The 18,623-nt window shown below is 41.8% G+C and overlaps 1 protein-coding gene across 1 annotated transcript in view; it reads left to right on the forward strand.

The window, feature by feature from the left end:
- The window catches only part of ADAMTSL3 (ADAMTS like 3), a 349,469-nt gene that overhangs the window by 307,649 nt on the left and 23,197 nt on the right, over positions 1–18,623 (forward strand). The window contains 1 exon segment of the mRNA XM_049614336.1: positions 16,620–16,802. Coding sequence (XP_049470293.1) covers positions 16,620–16,802 — 183 coding nt within the window.

Raw genomic sequence — 18,623 nt, forward strand, 5'->3', positions numbered from 1 at the left:
GGAGCAGAGAGAGAGAGAGGGAGATACAGAATCCAAAGCAGGCTCCAGGCTCTGAGCTGTCAGCACAGAGCCTGACGCGGGGCTTGAACTCCTGAGCTGTGAGATCATGACCTGAGGCGAAGTCGGATGCTTAACTAACTGAGCCACACAGGCACCCCTAACTTCCCAAGGTGATTCTAATGCACGTCCAAGGTTAAGAACCAATGCATTAGCCAGTAAATGGGGCCAAAGAGTCTCCTGGGACTTCTCTCCACTGTTACTGCAAAATGAGAGATATCCTTTGGAAACAGTGGGTAACAAGGAGTGAAGCAGAAGCTGGGCTACATGGTAGGGCCTTGCGTCCATGCTCTGGGCTCATTCCAAAGGTGGATTCAGATGTGTCAACAGCTGAGACCTCAGTGTTCAAAGGTCCACAGAGGAGGAATCAGCTTCAGCATCAAGGAGAATCAGAGAAGAGAGGGCCTATGATGGATCTGTAAGAATGAGCAGAAATTTTCCAAGCGGTAAAGAAGAGTACCCAGTAGAGATAACAATCCCCGGTGGAGAGAGGAGCCCACAGAAAATCTTAGCATTACACCCAGTGAGGCATGTTTGGAGAACAGTGAGGCCCCAGGGCTGGGGGGCTAGCTCTTGTTAGCAGTTGGGACCCATGAATTGAAAGGGCTTTCGTGCCTTTATCCTCCAAGAAGAGGACATATTGTGGAGCTGGGAAAAATGACTCTTACTCCCCACCAGTCCTAGGGAGAAAGGAGCCACTTTATAGAGAAAGTGGAGGCAGCCCAGAAAAACAAGAGAAGAGCTGGACCCCTGAGGGAGGTGGACAGGGAGCCTTGAGGAATCAGCCCAGCCTTGAGATGTCCCCCGAGGAGCTCCCCTTATGGTTTGAATTTGGTGGTGATAGCAGCAGGACCAACTTCATGGTCATGGCGCGTGGCTTCCAAATGAGCAGTACTTTCCATGTACCCTTTAGGGACCTTGTCCTAGCTGTTTATTCATCCACATCCGGATGTTACATTGATAGACGTTGAAACTTGCCGTTCATCAGGAAGGGCCTCCGGAATGTCTGAGGTTCGTCCCCATCTGAGCTGTAGTTCTGGAATTGTCTGTATCGAAGTGGGTAACTTACACCACTCGTGTATCTTCGGTGTGCATCCTGCACTTGATTTGCACCAATGCTGAGTCTTTTTCTTCAAGGAGCCACTGGAGGGTTTCGATCTTGAGATACTATGTGGAATAACTCTCATGGGCCTTTGCTGGCCCATAAACGAGACCCTGGAGGACAGCATCCAGTGGTGGACTGTAGCACTCGTGGGATATGACTGGTAAACTTAAAGAGATCTGTCCAGTCCCAAGCAAAGCAGGGCTCCCAAGAGGCCCGGGATGTTGATACCTTCCCTCCATGTTAGAAGGAACATATTTTATTTTATTTTTTTATGTTTATTTATTTTTGAGACAGAGAGAGACAGAGCATGAACGGGGGAGGGGCAGAGAGAGAGGGAGACACAGAATCTGAAGCAGGCTCCAGGCTCCGAGCCGTCAGCCCAGAGCCCGACGCGGGGCTCGAACTCACGAACCGTGAGATCGTGACCTGAGCTGAAGTCGGACGCTCAACCGACTGAGCCACCCAGGCGCCCCTGAAGGAACATATTTTAAAAGCCTCTGGGGAAAGACGCTTGAATATGGAAATGGGGACAGATGCCGTGACCCACGTTGTTTCTACTTCCTCAGATCAAGTTGCTTGGGGACCTGGTGTTGTCAATCTGTTGACATCATTTTGCCGGAGAAGAGAAAGTGCTTCGGCAGCTACTCAGGAGAGTTCTGTGATGGGTAAAAGCCATAGCCTCACATTTGTCAGAAGTTCTGGGTATGGCATCAGTGATGGATCGTCCTTTATATCCAAAAAGCATAGATTACATATCGCCAAAAAGAACAGAAGAGTGTGCAGTTAACTCAACATGGGAGCATTTCTTACCATATTTACTACGTTGTGAACACTGGCCCCACATTCAAGAAGAGTATACATACTATTTGTGCTGGTCGTGTTGAGGTGTTTGTCTCTGACACGGGGATGGTGAGCTCTTTCCTGTTTCCTCTATTAGTAATGTTTCCCCTTGTGGGTTGTCTATGCTGTGTTCAATTTGCCTCTTATCCTATGAATTGACAATACAACTTCTTCATAGCCCCCCAGAGGTCACTAACGGTAGTTGAAATTTCCCGTCATCACGTGTGAAAAAAATCCAGCACATCGTCTAAGTTTGAGTAGCTTGGGGAAATCAAGAAATGAACAAAACCCTACAGGTATAATATCTGTGATACATTGATATAAACATCTAGCATTTTAGAGCCGTCCAAACAGGCCAAGGATTTTGTAGTGTGGAATGTTCCATGGGCCTTTCAAGGACGAGGGATATTTGTTTTTAAACAGTGACTATTTTTAAAGACACCCAGAGGTTCAGACTTGCTGCAAACACGTGTTTTACAAACCCTCCGGAGCTGAACCTTTTTTTTTTTTTTCCCCACCACATTTGCCTTCCAAAAACGATTCCAGCATTGTGGAAACAGAACATGAAGTATCTCAGGGCTGCGTGGCTTAGGGGAATAGCCTGTCTTTGAGGTTAGATAAATAAGTTTAAACTATTTCTGACATTCTGTCGCTGTTTCAACAGAGCACACATTTGTTATTTTGAAAGACCGTCAAGAGCAGTGGTCAGAAGCATCTCGTCTGAGTTTCCTCCTGCCTCTTCCGTTCTTTGAACGTGTTCACACGGGTAACGACGCTTCTAGGTGCTGAGTTGCAGGGGGTCGGTTTCTTTTTTATCCACCCTGGAGACCTACGTGTCTCCTTTTGCATCTCAAAACCAGCCGGGTTCTGCTTTGCCATCTGAAACTGCTGGCTCAGGGAGAATATCCCTGTGTGTGCAAACCCAGTATCATACCCTTGCTGTTCTGAGGTTGCTCGTGGAGTTGTCTCTGACTCCTGTCAGTTCCAGAGGCTGGAAATTCGGGAGTCTTCTGGAACTGACTTCTGGCAGTAATGGGGGCTTACACTGGGCTGGACCCTCTGCCTCTGGCTTCTTCTTGTACTCACCTGCTATGTGCACTCACTCTCTCTCGCTCTCTCCCTCGCTCTCGCTCTCTCTCTCTCTCTCTCAGTTCCTTGACTGCTTTCTACTCATAGCAAGACCTCCATTGTTACCAAGCACTTGACAACCTTTTAAAGCAAGGCTGAGGCTTGAGAGATCATGGCAAAGGCATCCTATCCCCTTGCCCCTCTGCTCCCTGTTCTCTCTCATCCCCCCCCTCTGCTTTCCCCAACCCCTAGGATTGCTGTAGGGACTCTAAGTTCTTCTCTCCCTGTTATGTGGCCCTTGCCTACAGATGCATGCATCGAAATCTTGCAAGATGTCCTGAAGGAAGAGTATCCACCCTCTTTAGAAGACAGCTGGAGGGGTGCCGGGGTGGTTCAGTAGGTTAAGCGTCCGACTTGGGATCAGGTCATGATCTCACAGTTTGTGAGTTGGAGCACCACGTCGGGCTCTGTGATGACAGCTTGGAGCCTGAGTCTGCTTCTAACTCTGTCTCCTTCTCTCTCTGCCCCTCCTCCGCTTAAGTGCTCTCTCTCTCTCTCTCTCAAAAGTAAATAAACATTAAAAAAAAAGACAGCTGGAATTATATACAGAAGAAAGCAATGTCTCTAGCCTGTAGTCGGTTCTATTGAATTTATTTATTTATTTTTAAGTTTATTTATTTATTTATTTATTTGGAGAGAGATGGAGTGCAAGCCGGGGAGGGGCAGAGAGAGGGAGAGAGAGAATCACAAGCAGGCTCTGCACTGTCAGCACGGAGCCTGAAGCAGGGTTCGAGCTCACCCAGTGTGGGGCTCAAACTCACGAACCGTGAGATCATGACCTGAACTGAAGTCAGATGCTTAACCGACTGAGCCCAACAGACGCCCCTCTTTTTTCCCTCTGTTCATTTGTTTCTTAAATTCCACATATGAGCGAAAACATATGGTATTTGTCTTTCTCTGACTGGCATTTCACTTAGCATAATATACTCTATATCTGTCCACATCATTGCAAATGGCAAGATTTCATTCTTCTTGATCACCAAGTAATATTCCAGTGTGTGTATGTGTGTGTGTGTGTGTGTGTGTGTGCGCGTGTGTGTGTGACACCTTCTTTATCCATTCATCTATTGATGGACACTTGGACTGCTTCTGTAATTTGGCTGTTGTAGATAATGCTTCTGTAAACATCGGGATGCCTGTATCCCTTTGGAATTAGTGTTTTCCTATTGTTTGGGTGAATACCCTCTACTGGAATTATTGGATCATAGGGTAGTTCTATCTTCAATTTTTTTTAGGTTTATTTATCTACTTAGAGAGAGACAGAGCACGCAAGTGAGGCAGGCTCAAAGCCTTTAGGATAAAAGCCAAATCTTCACTATGACCTGCAGTGCTGTGATCTGAGCCCCCTCCCCACCTGCCACTTCTCTGCCCTTGTCTCCTCCATGTACCTTCCTCGGTCACACCTCTGTAGCCACAGTGTTCTTTCCTGCTCCTCCAAAGTAGGAGTGTACCCTGAACTCCAGGCTGATAAAGCCTATGGGGCTGCTTCTTCGAATAGCATTCTCAAAAGCAGAAAATAAAATACTTGGTATTCTAAAGAAAGCCAGTTCTAACCAAAATCTCAAATAAATAGTAAATCAGAAGTGGCATATGATGATATAAGTGCTTTTTCCTGATGCGCTCAATTCCAAATCTAGCATTGGATCCAACAATTGCCATGATTTCAAAGTAGTGGTGGCCTACGAGATATTTTGAGAGCTCTGCAACAACCGTAACGTGACACGAAAGTGTTTACCTGTGGTTTCCGTTAGCTGCGTAGTTGGAGATCCTGCCATCTTGTTTTGTTGGCTATGTTCATAGTTGCTGGAAATTCTAAACGTCAGCTAGAGTTAGTGAAAAGGCCATGGAACCTTGACTTCCATCTATGCACCCAGGTGGGGTTAAGGGACTCCATGTGAGGAATGCTGCTTCAGGGCTGAGGCACGTGCTGTTCCTTCTGCCTGAAGTTAGACCTCTACATGGCTCGTCTAGCCTGGCTGAAGGCCTTCAGTAAACCTCTTTCACGTAGAACTTTACAACACTGTTGTTTACACGTTTCTTACCATGGAGGTGTGACAAATAAGCCAATGCATCTGAAACTCTTCAGGGTCTCTCCCCATGAGAGGTTTTATAACTTGAGAAAAACTCCATTTATTTAGACTAATTGTAGGAGACATGTCACAATTAATGGAGATTCTTGAATTGTTATGTTTTCAAACTCACGTCTTTCAAAAATGTGTGGTCACTTAAGAATTACTCAATAAGGGATCTTAAAGGACTCTCCTTTAATTAGTAAAATAATTAAGTTCACGTGTATGGAAGCTGGTGAAATGTTTGAAGAGGTTTTTGATATGGTTTGCCCTTTTTTAATCAAAATATTTAAGAAGATTATTTGCTTCCTGGCAAGTAAAGACCTTCCCTAAATTACCAGGGATTCCAAAATACTTGTGTCTGAAGGTGTGAGGACTTACCACAGAGTCTGCATTTTACTATCTTCTCTGTTTGGAAGAGAACATTGCCATGAATAACCAAAGTCACGCAGTTGTATCTTTGAGATACAATGATTTTCTTCCAGAAGATCTACTCCCTGTTCATGTATGCGTTCAGCAAATATTTATATGTCTGCTCTTTGCCAGTCACTGTCCCCACAGCTTACTGGAGAGGCCTGAGATTAATGTGGTAGTGATTCTCTATGAGAGTGCTGGCCATGGAAAGCACATAAGAAAAATGAGTTGAGGGGTGCCTGGGTGGCTCAGTCGGTTGAGCGTCCAACTTCGGCTCAGGTCATGATCTCATGGCTCGTGGATTCGAGCCCCTTGTTGGGCTCAGTGCTGACAGCTCAGAGCCTGGAGCCTGCTTCGGGTTCTGTGTCTCCCTCTCTCTCTGCCTCTCCCCTGCTCACGATCTGTCTCTCTCTCAAAAATAAAGATTAAAAAAATTTTAATAAAAAAAGAAAAATGAGTTGAATAAATATATAAAAGGAAGGGTGAGTTGATGAATGAATGAATTGATCCCACACGTATCTCAGAGCCGAGGGGATAGTTTAGCATAGTCTCTTGCCATTACTCTTGTCCAGTTTTGAGCAGTATGGTCTAAGACCTTCAGGAAAACACAAATTTACTCCTGTGGTCTTGAGGCAGAAAAGTTGCCCTGCCTAATGTTACCATTTGAAATAGGAATAAAGTGTGTAAAAGACATCAGTCGTCGACAGCACTGAGGCTGAATGTCCATTTGGGCCTAGACGAGGCCACGAGGAATTTCTGCCCAGTAGAGCTCTGGGTCAGCCTCTGAGCTGATGCTGAGCGCAAATACGATGTTGGACAAGCATCAGGAAGCACACGAAGAGCGTCTGTTGTATCTAAAAAGTAAATGTTAGGGACGCCTGGGTGGCTCAGTCAGTTAAGTGTCCGACTTCGGCTCAGGTCAAGATCTCATGGTTTGTGAGTTCGATCCCCGCGTCGGGCTCTGTGATGACAGCTTGGAGCCTAGAGCCTACTTGGGATTCTATGTCTCTGGCTCTCTCTGCCTGTCCCCTGCTCACACTCTGTCTCTCTCTGTCTCAAAGATAAATAAACATTAAAAAATTTTAAAAAGAAGTAAATGTTAGTATAAGTGTTGTGTCTCCCCTTGCCCCCCCCAAAATTGTAGAAAAACAAGATGAAATCAAAGAGAAATTTTAAAAAATAAAACTGTTAATTTGTTAGTTTATTTAACTGAAAGTTGCTGAGAGAGTAGATCTTAGATGTGCTTACCTCAAAAAAGAAATGGTAACTCTGTGACACGATGCAGGTGTTGGGTAATGAACGGGATGGTGGTAGTCATTTCGTAATCTACAGGTGCATCAAACCAATGTGTTGCACACCTTAAACATACACAATGTTCTGTGTCAATCATATCTCAGTAAAGCTGGGGGTAAAGCCACTAAAAGAGAGGCAGAAATAAAAATCATGCTGGAAAGAATGTTAAAAGCCAATCACAAATAAAGCCAACATTAGAAGCAGAAAATAAAATGCTCCAAATAAAATGAGGAAAATTCTGAGGCAAGCTCAGAATTTCTTGCAAAATGCAGAGAAAAAGAACAGAGAGCTAAAAACAATGATACCTAGGGCAATGGGCATGGAAAAGAAAGACTAATAATCACATGATTGGTGTTCCTGAGCAAGAGAAGGAAAAGGAGTAGACACAGAATTTAAGACTTAAAGATAGACAGACAGCTGGACGGATAGATAGATGGATAGGTAGATAGGTAGGTGGGTGGATGGATGGATGGTTGGATGGAGAGAGATAGATATATGATTGATAGATACATAGATGATAGATAAAGAGATAATTGACAGATTGATAGGTGATGGATAGATGTATAGATAATTGATAGATTCATAGATGATAGATAGATAGATAGATAGATAGATAATTGATAGATTCAGAGATGATAGACAGATGATAGGTAGATGATAAATAGATGATGGATAGATGAGAGAGAGAGAGAGAGAGGGATAGAGAGAGAAAAGGAGGAGAAGGAAGGAAGGGAGGGGAGAAAAAAAAGTTTTACTGAATGGAAGCAGTGACTATAGTTTGTAGATTAAATGCTCAGAGTGTTCCAGGCAGAACTGACGAGCAAGTAATACTATCTCTTGATCGTATCCTGGCAAAGTTTTTGAAAATTTTAGATCACAGAATCCTGCAGGAATCCAAAAAGAAAAAAAGAAATAACGACAACAGATTACCTAAAAGGGAATAAAAAAATAGGCCTGCCTCGGACTTCTTCAAACTATGAAAGCCCCACGTGACAAGGGTCGGCATGAGCGGTGTGGAGGAAATCGCATTATGGCACTCCAGTTCTGTGGCCAGCTGAGCTGTTTCTTAGTGAGGAGAAGAGAAGACGTTCCTACACACTCCAGGATTCATAATCTGTCCTACCCACTGACCTTCCTACCTTTGTGGGAAAAATACTCCCAAAAGCCTGCCCTGTCAAGCAAGACATGAAGCTTAATTATGATCATGGAGACATTGGAATATTAAGGGAGTCATAATAAACATTGAAACAACTTAAATATAGAATTTAAGAATTTATTTTAGTGACTTAAAAATAGATTGCAAATCTATGGGGCGCCTGGGTGGCTCAGTCAGTTAAGTGTCCGACTTCAGCTCTGGTCATGATCTCGTAGTTCGTGAGTTTGAGCCCCACATCAGGCTCTGTGCTGACAGCTCAGAGCCTGGAGCCTGCTTCGGATTCTGTCTCCGTCCCTCTCTGCCCCTCCCCCATATTGATGTTCTGTCTCCCTCTCTCTCAAATATAAATAAACGTTAAAAATTTTTTAAAAATAGATGGCAAATCTCAAAAAAAATTTAAAGAAGATATATGATGAAAAATAAAAATGTAAAATGATCAGAATTTCAATCCTATATTCTATCAGAAGAAAGAAAGGACGAAGAGGAAGGAAAACTTCACGTTTTCTCATCCTAGAAGGAAAATTGGAGATCTGGGAGATATGGTTTGAATTTTTTCAACTTTTTAAAATTTGAAGGTAGGTGAGGCATTCAGCAGACATCATAGGATGAAAAGTCTTGCTCTCACCTCTGTTCCTGCCCCCTTTGCACCTGTGCCAGGGTATCAACTTTGTTAGATTCTTCTGTCTCTTTGCAAAGATTCTCTATGCAAGCACGAAGACTTATTTTTTCCTCTTTTTTATGTAAAAGCCTATTCAACACAGCATTCTACACCTTGCAGTTTTCAGTTGAGAACATTTCTTTTTTTAAAAAGTGTTATTGAAATATGATTGAGATACAAAAAATTGTGTATGCCTAATATACACAATTTGATGAGGTTGGATACATGCATATACCCATTAACCATCATCCCAGTCAAGGTAATCCACATATCCGTCACCTCCAAAACTTAACTTGTATACTCCTTTTTTGTGATCAGTTGGCCATATTTGCATGGGTCTAATTCTGGGCTCTTTATTCTGTTACATTGGTCTATGTGCCTGTTAGTTTTTTAAAAAATTTTAATGTTTATTTATTTTTGAGAGAGAGAGAGGGTAAGTGAGGGAGGGACAGAAAAAGAGAGAGACAGAATCTGAAGCAGGCTCTTTGCTGCCATGCAAAGCCCAATGTGGGGCTCAAATCCACGTACTGTGAGATCATGACCTGAGCCAAAGTCAGATGCTCAACTGTCTGAGCCACCTCAGGCACCCCATGTCCCTGTTTTTTTTTTAATTTTTTTTAACGTTTATTTTTGAGACAGAGAGAGACAGAGCATGAATGGGGGAGGGGCAGAGAGAGAGGGAGACACAGAATCAGAAGCATGCTCCAGGCTCTGAGCCATCAGCCCAGAGCCCGACGCGGGGCTCGAACTCACGGACCGTGAGATCGTGACCTGAGCTGAAGTCGGATGCTTAACCGACTGAGCCACCCAGGCACCCTGCTATGTCCCTGTTTTTAATGCCAGTACCGTTCTGTTTTGATTGCTATAGCTTTGTAATATATTTTGAAATCAGGAAGTGTGATACCTTTAGCTTTGTTCTTTTTCTCTTAATATTGCTTTGGCTCTTTGGTGCCTTCATTGGTTCCATATGAATTTTAGGATTGTTTTCTCTATTTCTGTAAAAAAAATGCCATTGGAATTTTGATGGGTATAGCATCGAACCTGTAGATTGCTTTGTGTAGTATGGAAGTTTTAAATATTAGGTCTTCCTGTCCATGAAAATGGGATGCCTTTCCATTTATTTGTATCTTCTTTACTTATTTGCATGGATGCTTTGTACTTATCTCTGTGTACATCTTCTGCCTTCTATGTTAAGTTTATTTCTAAGTTTGTATTCTTTCTGATGCTATTATAAATGAGATTATTTTCTTCATTTCCTTTTTAGATATTTCATTGTTAGTGTACAGAAATGCAACTAATTTTTGTATGTTAATTTTGTACCCTTCAACCTTACTGATTTTGTTTATTTGGGGGGTGTGTGTGTGTGTGTGTGTGTGTGTGTAGTCTTTAGGGTTTTTTACATAAAAGGTTATGTCATCTGAAAGCAGAAATAATTTTACTTTCTTCCGACCCAATGCCTTTAATTTCTTCTTCTTGCCTAAGTACTCTGAGTAGGACTCCCAGAACCATTTTGAATATAGGTTTCAAGAGTGGGCATATTTGTTTTTCTTTCTGATCTTAGAGGAAAAGCTTTCACTTTTTCATCACTGAATATGATAAGGGGATAAGCTATGACCTTATCATATATGGATTTTATTATGTTGAAGTAAGTTCCTGCAATATCTAATTTGTTGAGGTTTTTTACCATGAAAAGAGTGTTAGATTTTGCTGAATACTTTTTCTGCACTTACTGAGATGATTATGCGTTTTTTATCCTTCATTCTGTTCATACGATCTGTATCACATTAATTAAGTTGCATGTATCCCAGGGATAAATCCCGCTTGGTGATGTTATAAGATCCTTTTAATGTGTTATTGAATTCAGTTTGCTGGTATTTTTTTGAAGATTTTTACATCTGTGTTCATCAGGAATGTTGGCCTGTAGTTTTCTTTTCTTGTAGTGTTTTTGTCTGCCTTTGGTATCAGGGCAATGTTGGCCTCATAAAATGAGTTTAGAAGTGTTTCTTCCTAGGGGCACCTGGGTGACTCAATTGGTTGAGTGTCCACCTTCGGCTCAGGTCGTGATCTCACAGTTTGTGAGTTTGAGCCCTGCATTGGGTTCTCTGCTGTCAGCGCAGAGCCTACTTCAGATCCTTTGTCCCCCTCTCTTTCTACCCCACTAAAAAATAAAAAATAAACATTAAAAAAGAAGTGTTTCTTCCTCTTAAAAGTTTCAGAAGAATTTGGAAGGATTGTATTAAATCTTCTTTAACGGTTTGGTATAATTCATCAGTGAAGCCATCTGGTCTTGGACTTTTGTTTGTTGGGAGGCCTCAGATTACTGATTCAGTTTCCTTATACATTATTCACACCTGTTGAAGTTGTCTGTTTCTTCATGATTCAGTCTTGGTAGTTTGTATGTTTCTATGAATGTATCATTTCCTCTAGGTTTGGTGTATAATTATTCAAATTATGAATAATCTGTGATCCTTTTGGTTTCTATGTCATCAGTTTCCATGTCTCCTTTTTCATTTTTTATCTTACTTATTTGAACCCTTTTATTATTTTTAGTAGGGATGGATAAGGGTTTGTCAGCTTTCTTTTTTCAAAAACAACTCTTATTTTTGTTAATATTTTCTATTGGTTTTCTATTCCTTATTTTGCCTACTTGTGCTCCAATGCCTGTGTTTTTTATCTTCCTTCTGCTAATGTTGGGCTTAGTTTGTTGTTCTTTTTCTAGGTCCTTGAAGGATAAAATTAGGTTGTTTGAGATATTTCTTCTTTTTAAAAATTTTTTAATGTTTATTTATTATTGAGAGAGAGCACGTGCAAAGAGGGGAGGGGTAGAAAGAGAGGGAGACAGAATCCAAAGCAGGCTCCAGGCTCTGAGCTGTCAGCATAGAGTCCAACATGGGGCTTGGACTCAAAAACAGCGAGATCACGACCTGAGCTTAAGTCGGATGCTTAACGGACTGAGCCACCCAGGTGCCCCAGATCTTTCTTCTTTTGTAATGCAGGCATTTATTGCTATAAACTTCCTTCCTACTACTGCTTTTCTTGCATCCCACAGATTTTGTTAGTCCTATGTTTATTTTCTTTCATATTAGGTATTTTCTAATTTCCCTTTTGATTTCTTCTTTGACAATGGTTGCTCAAGAGCATCTGGGTTAATTTCCACATGTTTGAATTTTCCAATTCTCCTTCTGGTACCAATTCCCAGTTTTTTTCCAGCGTGGTTAGAAAAGATACTTGGTGTGGTTTCAATCTTCTTAAATTTGTTAAGACTTGTATTCTGGCCTAACATGTGATCTGTCTTGAAGAATGTTTCATGTACACTTGAGAAGAATGTATATTCTGCTATTGTTGGGTAGAATACTCTGTGTCTTTCTGACAGGTCCATTTGCTTAATAGTGTAGTTCAAGTCTACTGTTTCCTTGTGAATTTTCTGTCTGGAAATCCTATCCATTGTTGAAAGTGGGATATTGAAGTCCTCTACTATTACTGTACTGCTATCTATTTCTCTTTACAGATCTGTCACTGTTTGCCTTGTATATTTAGGTGCTCTGATATTGGATGCATAAATATTTATAGTTATTATAGCTTCCTGATGAATTGACCCTGTTATCACTATATACTGACCTTTGTATCTTATAGCAGTTTTTGACTTAATGTTGTCTAATATAAGTACAGACACCCTGCTCTCATTTGGTTACCATTTACATGGAATATCTTTTTCCATTCCTTCACTTTCAGTCAATGTGTATCTGTAATTCTAAAGAGAGTCTCTTTCAGGCAGCATATGGTTAGAGCTTCTCTTTAAATCAATTCAGCCACTGTGCCTTTTGGTTGAAGAGTTTAATCCATTTACATTTAAAGTAATTATTGATAGGTAAGGACTTAGAATTGCCATTTTGTTAATTGCTTTTCTGTCTTATTTGTGGTTCTTTTGTCTCTCTTTTCCTCTATGTCCAACTTCCTTTATGATTTGCTGATTTATTAATACTGGCATGCTTTGCTTTTCATTTTTCTTTTCTTTTTCTTTTGTGTATCTACTAAAGGTGTATTTGGTGTGTGATTCCTGTGAGGGGTTACATAAAACATCTAATAGTTATAATTGATTATTTTAAGGTGACAACAATATAACTTCAATCTAATATAAAAACTCTACACTTTTACCTCTCTGTCTTCCTACTTTATGTTACTGATGTCACACTTTACATGTTTTTACATTGAGTATTCTTTTTAAAAAAAAATTTTTTTAACGTTTATTTATTTTTGAGACAGAGAGAGACAGAGCATGAACGGGGGAGGGTCAGAGAGAGGGGGACAAAGAATCTGAAACAGGCTCCAGGCTCCGAGCTGTCAGCACAGAGCCCGACGCGGGGCTTGAACCCATGGACCGCGAGATCATGACCTGAGCCGAAGTTGGCTGCTTAACCGACTGAGCCACCCAGGCGCCCCTACATTGAATATTCTTAACAAATTTTCATGTTCGGAGTCTTACTTCTTTTTGTCTTTTATTTCTTTTGCTTTTAATAATCCATTTATTTAAAATATCCCAGAGTATCACAAAATAAGTACATCTTTATTCTTATGTTCACCTAATGCATTCAACAGCATATAAAAATACTTATTCACCATGATCAAGTGGGATTCATTCCTGGGCTGCAGGGCTGGTTCAATATTCACAAATCAATCAGTGTGAGACATCACATTAATAAAAGAAAAGATAAGAACCATATGATCCTGTCTATTAATACAGAAAAAGCATTTGACAAAATTCAGCATCCTTTCTTAATAAAAACCCTCGAGAAAGTCGGGATAGAAGGAACATACTTAAACATCATAAAAGCCATTTATTAAAAGCCCACAGCTAATATCATCCTCAATGGGGAAAAACTGAGAGCTTTCCCCCTGAGATCAGGAACACGACAGGCATGTCCACTCTCACCGCTGTTGTTTAACATAGTGTTGGAAGTGCTAGCATCAGCAATCAGACAACAAAAGGAAATCAAAGGCATCAAAATTGGCAAAGATGAAGTCAAGCTTTCACTTTTTGCAGATGACATGATATTATACATGGAAAACCCGATAGACTCCACCAAACGTCTGCTAGAACTGGTACATGAATTCAGCAAAGTCGCAGGATACAAAATCAATGTACAGAAATCAGTTGTATTCTTATACACTAATAATGAAGCAACAGAAAGACAAATAAAGAAACTGATCCCATTCACAATTGCACCAAGAAGCATAAAATACCTAGGAATAAACCCAAAGATGTAAAAGATCTGTATGCTGAAAACTATAGAAAGCTTATGAAGGAAATTGAAGAAGATACAAAGAAATGGAAAAACATTCTATGCTCATGGGTTGGAAGAATAATTGTCAAAATGTCAATACTACCCAAAGCTATCTACACATTCAATGCAATCCCAATCAAAATTGCACCAGCATTCTTCTCAAAGCTAGAACAAGCAATCCTAAAATTCATATGGAACCACAAAAGGCCCCGAATAGCCAAAGTAATATTGAAGAAGACCAAAGCGGGAGGCATCACAATCCCAGACTTTAGCCTCTACTACAAAGCTGTCATCATCAAGACAGCATGGTATTGGCACAAAAACAGACACAGAGGCCAATGGAATAGAACAGAGACTCCAGAATTGGACCCACAAAAGTATGGCCAGCTAATCTTTGACAAAGCAGGAAAGAATGTCCAATGGAAAAAAGACATCTCTTTAACAAATGGTGCTGGGAGAACTGGACAGCAACATGCAGAAGAATGAAACTAGACCACTTTCTTACACCATTCTTTTTGTCTTTTAACTTTTATATTGGAGTTAAGAGTGATTTATACAGACCCATGACAGTATTAGAGTGTTCTATATTTGTGTATATATTTAGCTTTTCTGGTGAGTTTATACTTTCATATGCTTTTGTGTTTTTGTTTTGTGTCATTTCATTTCAACTTGCAGAACTCTCCAGCATTTTTTATGAGGCAGGTCTGACGATGATGAACTCACTCGACTTTCATTTGTCTGGAAAAGTCTTTATTTTTCTTTCATTTCCAAAGGACGTTTTTTGCTGGGTATATTATTGGTTGACTGTTTTTTGTTCTTTCGGTAATTTTGCGTATGTCAATATTTCATTACACTGATGTACTACAAGTTAGTTAATGGGTCCCTGTTGGGTATGTGACTTGTTTCCAATCTTTTGCTTTTATATAACTGCATAAATACAGCATTTTTTATGCAGGTATGTTGATAACGTTAATTCCCAGAAAGGACCATTATGAGATTCAAGATCAATGTGATTGTAATGTTGAAAGATCTGGTCAAATTAATGCCAACTAGTTTTTTTTTTTTTTAAGTAAATTGTAACATTATTGGAACTTTAAACACAGCGTTTAGTTTCCACTTTACAAGACAAAAGGGAACAAAGAAAGGATAAGCAAAAGTCAAAGGCCCATAAAGTCAGAAGGTCTAGAACAATGACAATGTAAACCTAAACATATGTGTAATCACAATAAATTGCTAATGGGGTTAATGCTGCAAAGGCTCTTAGATTGGGTTTCCAAATAAAACCTAATGATATACATTTACACGAGACATTGCTGGAATAGAATCATACAGAAAGTTGTAAAAATTGGACAAAAGTATATTAGGTAGAAGAAAACAAAATAACCAAGAGTCATAATAGTAAAATCACACAAGATAGGATTTAAGACCCTAAAAAGGGATAAAAAGACATCCATTTAAAAAAAAAAAGTAAAATCCACAGTAACATGAACTGTCATGTGCTGGATAAGATATAATACATAACAACAAAAATGGGGAAAACATAAAAAATGTGGTAAATATAGTAGACGGGAGCGCTTTTTCTGGACGTGAGCTCTCAAGGAGAAGCAGGCTAATAAGGACACATACTAAAAGAAGATGATATAATTTCATTATTGTAAATATTTGAACTTTACACCCTAAAAAGAAATAGCATACTTTCTTTTCAAGTATGCATAGAACATTTGCCAAAAACAAAAAACAAAAAAAAACCAACAATGAAATGATTGTATGTTAGGCCATAAATGTGCCTTAGAGATTTCAAGAAACAGTTGTACAGATTACCTTTTCTTTTTTTTTTAATTTTTTTAAATGTTTATTTATTTTTGACAGAGAGAGAGAGAGAGAGAGCGCACGCGCGCGCGCGCACACACACACACACACACACACACACACACACATATATGAGCAGGGGAGGGGCAGAGAGAGAGGGAGACACAGAATCCGAAGCAGGCTCTAGGCTCCAAGCCGTCAGCACAGAGCCTGACGCGGGGCTCGATCCCACGAACCGTGAGATCATGAGCTGAAGTTGGGCGCTTAACCGACTGAGCCGCCCAGGCGCCCCTCCCTAAAGATTTCATATTTTTTTTCTAAAGGAGGAGCATTTTGTTGGCTGCGTGCAGCAAACGACTTAAAGATTCACATTAGTATTTTTGTTTTCCGGAGACTCCTCTGTGTTAACCCACCCCTGGGAATGTCTCTCTCTGTCTCTACCTCCAGCTCCACCAACCCCTCTTCTCCCACCACCCCACTCACCGTCACATTTCTTTCCTTTCCTGATACAGAGCAATCCCGCCCTCTTCGGCTCCCATTGAGTCGCATCCATCAACCAGTCAGGTACACAGTAGCCCAAAGCCCTTTGCTTTAACAGGACCCCCCTCCCTGCCATGGAGGAGCTCCAGACCTAGAAATAAATAGCCATCTCTCCAGACCTAGAAATAAATAGCCATCTCTCGTACTTTATGTAATTCAGCCCGTTCGCTGCTGTGCGGTCAGAATGCTAAACAGTATCTGTCCTGTGGTTCTGTGGCCCTGTTCTTAAAGGAATTTGCTTTTTGTCATATTTGTTTTTATTCCAAAGGTGTCCCTCAGCCTAATATAACTTGGTTGAAGAGAGGAGGACCTCTGAGTGACAATATTTCCTTGCTTTTCAATGGATCCCTGTTGTTGCAGAACGTTTCCCTTGAAAATGAAGGAACCTATGTCTGCACAGCCACCAATGCTCTAGGAAAAGCTACGGCAGCATCTACACTCCACCTGCTGGGTAAGTGTCGGGTGCTTCTGGTTCAAGTGCTTCCTGTCATACGTACAGAGCAGGGCCCGGTTTCTTCTGTCCTGGAGTCGCGGAGTAAACGGGATGGACGTTAAGTGGTTGTAACCCTGGCTTGCCTCTGCCCGCTCACACGCTGCTCACTGCATCTGGCACTTTGTCTTACAGTTCTTCTCTTAGAAGGCTGTCACTTTCCTGCTGCTACGTCTCTGCCCAAGAGCCTACCGTGGCACACAGTTTTCTGCCCAGAATCCAGACCCTTCGCGTTCTGCCTGTGTATTTGCTCATCTGCTGACCCGACCCCCCTTCCAGGCCAGCAGCGAGCTCTGTTCTAGTCGGTGTGGTTTCCTGCGCCATGATCCGATGGAACCCCCCACCCACACGTGGTTTCCCTGGAAGTATGGCTTCCGGGAGCACTGCTCTCCCAGGAAGAGGTGTCCGTCACTGCCTTTCTCACTGGATAGATGCAGGGCCAACTTCTGTCACTTACACAGGGATTCCTGTCTCCTGTGTGACTCTGATTTCATTTGACCTCTTTTGCCTGGTCTTACCGTTTGGTATCTGATTAAGTCCTAACACACGTTGCTCTCCAACTGTTTCCTCTTTCATTTACGTTTCCTCAATTAAATTGCAGGTCCTTTCATGATAGAGACCATGTCTGATATCTTATCTTTGCAGCCCTGAGGATATAATATAGTCTGGGGGCGCACAGTAGGTTCTCAGTAAATCCGGATCACTTGAGTCTTAAGACACCTTACCATGGGGTGCATGTTGTAATTTGGAGATGCTCATCACAACGCGCCCCTCGACACAGGATGACAATTGGGGATGATATCTGGAGTTCATTCCCTTCCCCCGCGTTCATCTCTTTTGTTTCTCAAATTCCACATGGGAGTTGAATCGTGGTATTTGTCTTTCTCTGACCGACTTATTTCGCTCAGCATAATACACGTTGTTGCAAATGGCATGATTTCATTCTTTTTGATCCCCGAGTAACGGAAGGAAAAATAAGATACAGACAGAGGGGGAGGCAAACCATAAGAGACCTTTAAATTTTTTTTTTAACGTTTATTTATTTTTGAGACAGAGACAGAGCATGAACGGGGGAGGGTCAGAGAGAGAGGGAGACACAGAATCCGTAGCAGGCTCCAGGCTCCGAGCTGTCAGCACAGAGCCCGACGCGGGGCTTGAACTCACAGACCGTGAGATCATGACCTGACCTGAAGTCAGCCGCTCAACCGACTGAGCCACCCAGGCGCCCCCATAACAGACCTTTAAACACAGAGAACAAACGGAGGGCTGCTGGAGAGGAGGTGGGTGGGGGATGGGCTAGAAGGGGGATGGGCATTGAGGAGGGCACTTGTTGGGAGGAGCACTGGGTGTTGGATGGAAGTGAGGAGCCACTGGGTTCTTCTCCCGAAACAAATACTACACTGTATGTCATCTACTTTGAGTTTAAATAAATAAATTAAAAATATATATTTGGAGTTCAACGAATTCTTGTCACCAAAATGGGCTTTAAATTGTTGAGATCCGGGGCGCCTGGGTAGCTCCATTGGTTTAGCACTGACTCGAGCTCAGGTCATGATCTCGCGGTTCGTGAGTCCGAGCCCCGCGTCGGGCTCTGTGCCGACAGCTCAGAGCCTGGAGCCTGCTTCAGATTCTGCGTCTCCCTCTCTCTCTCTTCCCCTCCCCTGCTCACACTCTGTCCCTCAAAAATAAATAAACATTTAGGGGAGCCTGGGTGGCTCAGTCGGTGAAGCGTCCGACTTCGGCTCAGGTCACGATCTCGCGGTCCGTGAGTCCGAGCCCCGC

Source organism: Panthera uncia (assembly GCF_023721935.1).
Source record: "Panthera uncia isolate 11264 chromosome B3 unlocalized genomic scaffold, Puncia_PCG_1.0 HiC_scaffold_2, whole genome shotgun sequence".
Lineage (NCBI taxonomy): Eukaryota > Metazoa > Chordata > Mammalia > Carnivora > Felidae > Panthera > Panthera uncia.